The following is a 10570-nucleotide window of genomic DNA, read 5'->3' on the forward strand; positions in this document are numbered from 1 at the left end:
CATCGCATTCATTCCTGCAGGCGCCTTGTCCACAAACGAGGATCAAAATAGTGATAAGTCCACGTCCACCCCTGTCCCTGACAACGTTACCGTTATCGGCTCCAACACCCCCCTTGTTTGTATTTGATGTAGCTGGGCTGTGTGCGTGCGCTAGACTGCGTGTTTCAATGTATTTGACGTCGTGGCTGGCTAGGGCTGTGTGTTAACAATGTATCATGATGTGGCTGTGTGCGTGCACGCCAAACTCTAGGCTACAATGTTTCATGAGTTCAGAGTTCGGGAGTTGCACATTTTAGGCTGACCTGGGTACCACTGGCAGTTTTTTTCAAGCCTTAGTTTAAGTAATTCATTGATGGTAATAATATAATATTTCATGGTTGATTTTTTTGTGTGCATTGCCCCATGTTTGTAGGCTACTTGTTTTTTGTATGTTGGTACAATTGTATGTTGGTTAACTGTTCCACAATATAAATGCAAATTTCATTTTTACATTATCTGTCATAATTTAATTGCCTCTCTCTCTCTCTCTGTCGTATGTATATTGATAATAATAATAATAGTAATATATATTGAAAAACAATCGGGGAGGCCTCTGCCCCGGGCCCCAGATGACCTTAACCTGGCCCTGACCATGGTAATAGTTCCTGCATAGTTACTAGCATAGTTACTGCACTAAAACCATAGGAAACCATGGTGGGCCAACGCTGACTGTGCTGCAGCCCTTGGTGAGACTTTACTTTGGTCAAAAAGGGCCTAGTGCAGTGGTCCCCAAACTACGGCCCGCCACCTCATTTTGGATGGCCCCCCAAATCATGTCCGTGGTATACCTCATTTTGGATGGCCCCCCCAAATCATGTCCGTGGTATATAGCATCTGGCCCGCACGGGAGTACGACATCGTCAAACTATAACCTCCGCAATTTCCCCCATTCATTCTCTATGGCGAGTCTTAACAGTACACAGGTAATACTCTTTTTGTCCACTGGTGGTTGTTTTGGCGCTGTTTTACGTTTTCCATTGAAAACGGAATGAAATGTAGGCCTACCTGCAAACATGTAAGAGGCCTATGCTTACTGCATCAGTGCTCAAAGTATTCTAAAAGTTTATCAATTAATTGTTAATAACTAACTAACTTCTATTCAAGTCATATTTCTGGGACTTTCTGGCATAATTATTTCTATTTTTTATTCACTCGTTAAGTTAGAATGGTGGTCATTTCAGATGTTTTTGCCAGCACTTCATAAAACTCTCATAGTTTGAGTTATTTTAATTATTTGTAGGATATTACTTGTTCACAACATGAGCTGTGTATGCAAAGACACAGAGTTCAGAGTTCACACATTTTGAATAAAACATACTTTTGGGACTCCCTGCTAATACTTTTGGGAATGCTAAAGTCTTTTTTATCAGTATTGTTTCATTTGAGCTACATTTTACGCTGATATGGCATGATGGCAACATAAACACAGCTGGTATTAAATTGCAGTAGATTAAATGTAATGGAATATTCAACTAAGATAGACTGCTGTTGTTCAAAGCACTAAGCTATTTATGGTTACTGATATACTCCGAGTCTCTGGCCCTCTCTTAGAGCCAGGCATAGTGAGCTGGCCCTCGGAAGAAAATGTTTGGGGACCACTGGCCTAGTGTATAGGCATACGCATACCTAGGCCTGTACCACAATTGCCAATGCTCAAATGACACCACAACTATCAATAGCCAAATGACACCACTAAAATAATGGTTTTTACAACCATTTTCACACTCAATTCCATTCGGAACACTATAGTGACGTGGCCTCTCAGAACAAACCAAAATACATTATAAAAGGGACATTTTTAGATGAAACTGGAGAATTCAGGGACACTAATATAGATCAAATTGAGCTATTAATTGTTTTGTTTTATTTTCTTATTTTTTCAGTCATACCTATGGTATACTTGTACTTGTACTAATACTATACTCATACATTATTATACTATACTCATACATTATTATACTATACTCATACATTATTATACTATACTCATACATTATTAGAAGGAAACCGACAAAGCAGGATGATCTGTAGTCAGAGGACTTCATTACTGAATCTCTGACAATGGCAGTATGTGCGTGTGTCTGTGTGTGTGTGTGTGTGTGTGTGTGTTGTGTGCATGTGAATGTGTGTGTGTACGCACTACGCACATGTGTTTGTGTGTGTGTGTATGTGCAAAGCGCAATGCTTAATACAGATAGAACTGTTGGCTTTTCTGCTTTTTATTTGAAGACATAAAGACAAACTCAACAGACAGACACACACGCCAGGCTCTGAACACACACGCCTGGCATAAGTCAGCTTATGGCTGATATGTTGTACTTAACATTTAAGTCAACAGCAACTTATCACAGTTATAAAAATAAACTAGATGTACCGCAGAGTGGTACAAAATATGACCGCCGCCCAGTGCAGGACATTCTTTCCACAAAAATAAATCACGCTGAAAGGCCTATATGATTCTAACTGTCGCACTAAATTGCATTATCCACACTCAATTCTCACTGGTATTTTCTAGACAACATGTACCAAAACATGATTAGTTCATAGATTTCACATGTAAAATTCATTTTATACAACCCCCCACCCCCATCTTGCCTGTTCATAATTCTGAGAAATTCTTGAATTGTGTGCATGTGTGCGTGTACATGTTTATGTTTATGTGTGTGTGTGTGTGTGTGTGTGTGTGTGCGTGCTTGTGTGTGTGCCTGCGTACAGTATGTGCCTGTGTTTGTGCATATGCATGCATGCGTACATATGTCTACTGTGTGAGTATGTGTCATACGTATGATTACTGTGAATGTATGTGTGTGCGTGTGTATCTGTTTATGCACATGTGTGCACATGGAATGGGTTAACATGACCCATGGAGGCAAACATACGGAAAAAATTGGTCATCCTAGGCCCTACGGTTCTCAAGATATTCACAGAAAACTGTGTCTGCCCTACCCTCCTTTCGGGGGGTTCTGTACAGTGGGGGGGCTACAGATCAAAACGAAAAACGATGGTTCCATGCTATCCATGTGGGGTTACATGTCCACCAAGTTTCGTGTACCCCGGTCTTTCAGTGTCCCGGGAATCCTTGTTGGTGTACGGTCACTAAATGTACACATAAATTATTTTATTGTAAGGCCCCCCATGAACGAAAGTTCACAAAACTTGGCATGCATTCGGAGGGTGTCATAATGATCCTACACTTTCAATTTCGTGCAGTTTTAACCATGTCAGCCAGAGATATTGTGATGAAAACACCAAATTTTTTGCTTTTTAATTTTGAACTAGGTGGCGCTATACATGAAATAAGTGGTAATCGGATAGGTTGACATGCCCCCTTAAGACCAACATACGAAAAAAATGTGGACCTCCTAGGCTCTACGGTTCTCGAGATATTCACAGAAAACTGTCTCCAGCCACCTACAGGCCAGTTGGTGTATAGTAACATAAATTAATTTATTGTGTGGCCCCCCATGAACGGGATTTCATGAAACTTGGCGTGCATTCAGAGGGTGTCATAATGATCCTACACTTCCAATTTCGTGCAGTTTTGACTATGTTAGGTCACAGATACCTGCGATGACAACACCTCATTTTTACTTTTTTGTGTTTAACTAGGTGGCGCTATACATGAAATGAGTGGTTATGGAATGGGTTGACATGGCCCCTTGAGATCAACATACAAAAAAAATGGTCCTCCTAAACCCTACGGTTCTCGAGATATTCACAGAAAACTGTGTCTGCCCTACCCTCCTTTCGGGGGGTTCTGTACAGTGGGGGGGCTACAGATCAAAACGAAAAACGATGGTTCCATGCTATCCATGTGGGGTTACATGTCCACCAAGTTTCGTGTACCCCGGTCTTTCAGTGTCCCGGGAATCCTTGTTGGTGTACGGTCACTAAATGTACACATAAATTATTTTATTGTAAGGCCCCCCATGAACGAAAGTTCACAAAACTTGGCATGCATTCGGAGGGTGTCATAATGATCCTACACTTTCAATTTCGTGCAGTTTTAACCATGTCAGCCAGAGATATTGTGATGAAAACACCAAATTTTTTGCTTTTTAATTTTGAACTAGGTGGCGCTATACATGAAATAAGTGGTAATCGGATAGGTTGACATGCCCCCTTAAGACCAACATACGAAAAAAATGTGGACCTCCTAGGCTCTACGGTTCTCGAGATATTCACAGAAAACTGTCTCCAGCCACCTACAGGCCAGTTGGTGTATAGTAACATAAATTAATTTATTGTGTGGCCCCCCATGAACGGGATTTCATGAAACTTGGCGTGCATTCAGAGGGTGTCATAATGATCCTACACTTCCAATTTCGTGCAGTTTTGACTATGTTAGGTCACAGATACCTGCGATGACAACACCTCATTTTTACTTTTTTGTGTTTAACTAGGTGGCGCTATACATGAAATGAGTGGTTATGGAATGGGTTGACATGGCCCCTTGAGATCAACATACAAAAAAAATGGTCCTCCTAAACCCTACGGTTCTCGAGATATTCACAGAAAACTGTGTCTGCCCACTGTGGGGGGGCTACAGATCAAAACGAAAAACGATGGTTCCATGCTATCCATGTGAGGGTTACATGCCTACCAAGTTTTGTGTACCCCGGTCTTTCAGTGTCCCGGGAATCCTTGACGGAAATTCGCAGCTTCGCTGCGCGGTGGTCATAATAACATGATGTGTGTGCTTGCAAAGCATTCTAATTGTAAATTGTAAATAGCCTATTGTCACACAGTTATTGGGATACTGTACAGAGTTGGAAAGTTATGGTAGGCCAATTTGGTGTGAATACACCAATACACATCTCTCTCATTGTTGAGTATCCTGATGGTTATATCAACCAACAGTATGCAGAGAGAGAGGCAGTACACTACTCACTCCACTAGGTGGCAGTGTATAATAAAGGAATCTCTTGGTCATTCACTGACCTCTCAGTGGTAAATGGACTGCATTTTATATAGCGCTTTTGTGGGGCAGCCGTGGCCTACTGGTTTAGCGTTTTGGACTTATAACTGGAGGGTTGCCGGTTTGAACCCCGACCAGTAGGCACTGCTGAAGTGCCCTTGAGCAAGGCACCTATCCCCTCACTGCTCACCGAGCGCCGCTGTTGTTGCAGGCAGCTCACTGCGCCGGGATTAGTGTGTGCTTCACCTCACTGTGTGTTCACTGTGTGCTGAGTGTGTTTCAGTAATTCACGGATTGGGATAAATAGATAAATGCAGAGACCAAATTTCCCTCACGGGATCAAAATTAGATATAAGAGTATACTTATATTTGTACTTTTTTCAGCTCCTGCGAGCACCCAAAGCGCTTTACATTGTCATACCTCACACACACACACACACAGATGGAGGTGGCTGCCATGCAAGGTGCCAACCTGCTCATCGGGAGCACTGGGGTTAAGTGTCTTGCTCAAAGACACTTTGACAAGGTCAGGAGGAGATGGGCTCGAACCAACAACCTTCCAGTTACTGGACGACTCCTCTACCTCCTGAGCCACTGCTATTCATGATATTCATGATGATATAATTCAGTCCATCTTCTACTATTATAATAATATAATATAATAATAATAATAATAATAATAATAATAATAAATGTTATAACAGATAATATATCTAATAGTAATATCATATGTTTATCATATGTATGATCCTAAATGTTGTTTTACAGACAGGTCTCCTGTTCACTCAGGGCTCTGTCCTGGTCACTCTGGCCTCCACGGCCGTCCTCCCCCCTGCTGTGTTTGTTCCTGAGTAGAGGCTCCTGTTCTGGTGCTGCTGTGCTCTCAGCTGATCCACTCTGCTGCTGCTGGTTCTTCAAGTAAGTAGTTGATCCATTGGGCTGGTCCTGGTCTTTGATAGTTGATCCATTCGGCTGGTCCTCGGTCATCACAACCGGTCCGTCCGGCTGGTCCTCGGTCATCACCACCGGTCCATTCGGCTGGTCCTTGGTCATCACAACCGGTCCGTCTGGCTGGTCCTGGTTTCCCACGCTCTCCTCAGTGGGTCTCCCCATCACTCCAGTCTCCACTGCTCCCATGGCCCCTCCCTCTGTGGCATCTTGATTGGCTCCTGCAGCAGATTTAGAACCTGTCAGTCAAACACAGTAAACAGCAAGCACATTCAGCGTATGATAACACTGGAATTATTGCAGTACAAGACTGCCGACTCGGACTCTGCATACAATCAGTGAAAACATAAAGTTATTTTGTATAAACATGCATCTAAAGAACATATAAGGAACAGATACACTACATATATGGTTTGATATACAGTATGAGATATTATATACAGGGATGGATAACTGCACGGGCCTACCGGGCCCAGGCACAGGGGCCCAAGGGGTCAGGGGGCCCTGAAGCCCAAGCCTTTGCATGGAATCATTGCCTCAATATCAACAAATCAGGATGTAGGCTATGAATCTGATTTAATTTAGTACTGGCCATCCCCAAAATGCACCAGAATACAGGAAATCACATCAAACAAATTAAAAAATTTCTGGGGGAGGACCACCAAACCCCCCCCCCCTCCCACATATGCGACAATTAGTGGGGGGCCCTTGGGCCCAGAGGCCTGGAAGTTCATAATGCGTTCATGATTATATACTGTATGTGTGTGTTTTTTGTGTTTTTGTTGTCTGTAAGATAGTGAACCTAAGCAAAAGAGACTAATCAAAACGTTAACGTGCTTAGAAGATCACAAAAAGTCTGAGAGCCTAAAAACCATGTAGAAACAATGAACCATGCAATATTGATTTCAACAACTTGCAGTGATTAGAACAGAGGTACTCACACTTTCTTCTGATGCAGACACAACCAACCACGATGGCACCCACCAGCAGCAGCAGCAGCAGCAGCAGCAGCACAGGCACAACCACAGCAGTCACGGTCACAGTAGGGTTCTCATTCCCACCTGTGGTCACGGTCACAGTAGGGTTCTGATTCACACCTGCAGTCACAGTCACAGTAGGGTTCCCTTTCCCACCTTCAGATGATGGATTCAGTAAACAAAAAAAACCAAGTTTATTTACATTTGTCCTGATGATAATGTACGTATATGGGACATCATCAGCTCAGGCAAGCACGTCAGAGCAGGAAGCAAAGTGAACCATCAGAGCTGTCTCTCACCCTCTCCTCTCTCCTCTGTAATCCGTAGAGTAATCTCACACTGGATTACACACTTGCGGCAGTGTGGACACGTCATAAAGTGAAAGATGGTGTTGTTGTCGCTTACAGACACGTTCCATAGCTCCACGCTGACGTCTCCCCCATCCCAGCGGCTGGTCCTGTTTCGGTACAGCGGGGACTGAAACTCAGGCATCTCCTGACCTTTCATCAAGTAGAGGAGCACCTGCTCGTGCAGTTCCACTTTCTTCTCCGGGCCGGTTACGAACAAAGGAGATGGCTCCTTCTCCCGAGTGTCTTTGGTTTGCACTGAGATGCAGCTCTCCGCCAGAGAGCCTGGAGGCTTGCAGGATAACACGACATTCTTGCCCAAAGGCACCACCTTCATCACACGCTTTGGGGACACAGAGCTGTCAGACTGTTCCAACGGCACCTCCACCGGGTCCTCTGGGGTCACAGAGCCTGTGGACTGGTGTGCAGGTACTGGAGCTGACATGACTGCTCCTGCAGAAACATATAATTCACCATATTACAGTCATACACAACCAGTCACATATTAAAACAGAACACACAATATATATATATCCATGCGCACACATACAATCTCATCCAACAGTATACTGTGGGTCATTATGGATTTCAAGATGGCGTCGCAAGTACAGCGCGAGGCTCTGCGTCTCCCCAGTTTTTGCGGATTAGTGAGCGATTATTAGCAGCGCTTTCCCCTCCATACAACCATGGCAACATATTATACAGTACAACATTTTCTTAGCCCTAGAGAAGCTAATCACTCAACACCTCCACTCTGATGAAGATGTGCTGTGTAAAGTGGAGTGAGCTCTAAAAAGAGCTGTTTTGACATCAGTACACATATGAAATTTGCGTGTCAGCATATTTGCCAGGGCATACAATTTATAGCACTGGCGCTGAATATCATCATCATCACTTAAGTCATCCCTGATAATATGGCCTAAGTATTTTACTTTAGTTACAGTATCTAGTTCTTTCTCAGACAGGTAAAAGGAGGGAAACTTTAGCTTCTTATCAATGACACTCTTTTCGTGGTTAAAGTCTACCTTAGTTGAATATTCCATTACATTTAATCTATAGGCTATTGCAATTTAATACCATGGTTAGCTGTGTTTATGTTGCCGTCATGCCATATCAGTGTAAAATGTAACTCAAATTAAATAATACTAATAAAAAGACTTTTGCATTCCCAAAAGTATTACTAGGTAGTCCCAAAAGTATATTTCATTAAAAATGTGTGAACTCTGAACTCTGAAAATGTAAAGTTTTTAAACTATGAGAATTTTATGAAGTGCTGAAGTGGTCTGAAATGACCACCATTCTAACTTTCACTCACCTGAACTTGTGAACATTGTATGAACATTTGAACAAATAAAAATAATTATCCCAGAAAGTCCCAGAAAAATGACTTGAATATAAGTTAGTTAGTTATTAACAATTAATTGATAAACTTTTAGAATACTTTGAGCACTGATGCAGTCAGCATAGGCCTCTTACATTGTTTGCAGATAGGCCTACACTTCATTCCGTTTTTGATGGCAAACGTGAAACAGCGCCAAAACAACCACCAGTGGATAAAAAGAGTATTACATGTGTACTGTTAAGACTTGCCATAGAGAATGAATGGGGGAAATTGCGGAGGTTATAGTTTGACGATGTCGTACTCCCATGCGGGCCGGTTGCTATATACCACGGACATGTTTTGGGGGGCCACCCAAAATGAGGTGGCGGGCCGTAGTTTGGGGACCACTGCTCTAGACAGATTATACATATAAGTTAAGAAGAGTAGGTGACAATATTCCACCTTGACATGACCCCATTGGTTATAGGGAATGGGGTTGATATTGTTTTCTCCCATCTAACTTCCATGGTTTGATGTGAGTACCAATAGTGCACAATTTAATTCTTATTAAATATGCCATATAAGACAACAATCCAGGGAAACACATAGCGAGTAACCCTGAGAGTCTGTAGCTTGCATATTTATCAGCTGTTATTTTGTCAGGACTACATGCTTTGTTTGCAGCCATCCAACAGAACACTTCATTTGGCCTAATAACCACACCATCATTATTAACCACATCACCAACCTTGAACTCAGTACTCACAACACAGTTAAAAGTCTCCCTAAAATGTGTTCCCCACAGTTCAGCAACATTGTGTATAGCCATCAGTACCCCACAGTTCAGCAATATTGTGTATAGCCATCAGTACCCCACAGTTCAGCAATATTGTGTATAGCCATCAGTTCCCCACAGTTCAGCAATATTGTGTATAGCCATCAGTACCCCACTCATTGCAAAGGCCGCCAAGGTGTCCTGTTAGGGCCCGGACACACCAACCCGATTATCGGCAGTCGGATGTCGTCAGTCAGGCGAGGTCGGGTTCGTGACTCGAGATGGTTCGTGTGTCGTATTAAGTCTTGTACGTAATACGACACACCGAGAACAGAACGTACGCTCGGCATCGGCGTCACTTTGGTGTGTTCCGCGGCACTTTTTTGACCAACTCGAGGGAGATGGGAGCCGACTGATCAGTCCGACTGCTTTTCTGCCGACGGTCGGCCGTCGTGTTGATGTGTCCCGGCCCTTATATAAAATTAATTAACGAGGCGGAGGCTAAGAACTGAGTTTCCTCCATCCGAGTACATTAATTCCGTATAATGGGCCACCTGGAAGGCCATTATCCCGCTTATCACCCAGTTGCCACTCAATAGTCATGCTCTTACAGCATGTTTACATTGTTGCTAAGTCTGCTTCTAGGCTCATCCTAGTATGGTTGTTATAGTTACCATTCATAAGCATTGATATGGAACTTTTTTTTCTACCAGATCTACTTCATAGGTGTCCTGTTATTCAGAATTAATAGCCACCCCACGAGCCAATCATAAAAGAGTATTTTATCTCACCGGGCGATAAGTCTATGTGAATCATGATCTGCAATGGTGCAAATCACAAACAAAAACACTCCCTCACACACATAACTAGTCACTTCCACTCTCACAAACACTCTGAGAATATGACTCAGACTAACTCACCACAAAAAAGTGTTGTCGTCAGCAGCCGAATGCCAATCACCATGACCCCTTGTCTGTGCAACATCCTAAAATATATTTAAAACCAAAACCAGATTAGTGCCTGTCCACACACCACTGCAGAAGAGTTTAGCACGTCTGAATTTACACGGTTTAGCACGTGTCTGAATCTAGACAGACAGGAAGTGAAATGCCATGGAAGTGAAATCTTTCAACAGCAAAGAAAAACACAAATAGAAAGTGTCAGAAAGACAGATTATATCAGCACATCTTTCGAAAGCTAGGTATCAGAGTAAAAACAAAAATCTCTGCATGTACTTGCCTCATA

The 10570-nt window shown here is 42.8% G+C and overlaps 1 protein-coding gene across 1 annotated transcript; it reads right to left on the reverse strand.

Annotated features, from left to right (window-relative positions):
• Positions 1-2280: 2280 nt before the first annotated feature.
• Positions 2281-10306, reverse strand: LOC143099555 (uncharacterized). The gene is made up of 4 exons (XM_076262500.1): positions 10246-10306; positions 7182-7682; positions 6847-7038; positions 2281-6144 (listed from the first exon to the last, which is right to left on the reverse strand). Exons 1-4 carry the CDS (start codon positions 10286-10288, stop codon positions 5720-5722), a joined length of 1161 nt encoding a protein of 386 aa, XP_076118615.1. The 5' UTR covers positions 10289-10306; the 3' UTR covers positions 2281-5719.
• Between the last annotated feature and the right edge of the window lie 264 nt (positions 10307-10570).

The sequence above is a fragment of the Alosa pseudoharengus genome, unplaced genomic scaffold (genome assembly GCF_046254945.1).
Source record: "Alosa pseudoharengus isolate Yale_2024_CS ecotype anadromous, Long Island Sound unplaced genomic scaffold, YU_APseudo_1.1 YU_APseudo_1.1_scf_3, whole genome shotgun sequence".
Classification (NCBI taxonomy): Eukaryota; Metazoa; Chordata; class Actinopteri; order Clupeiformes; family Clupeidae; genus Alosa; species Alosa pseudoharengus.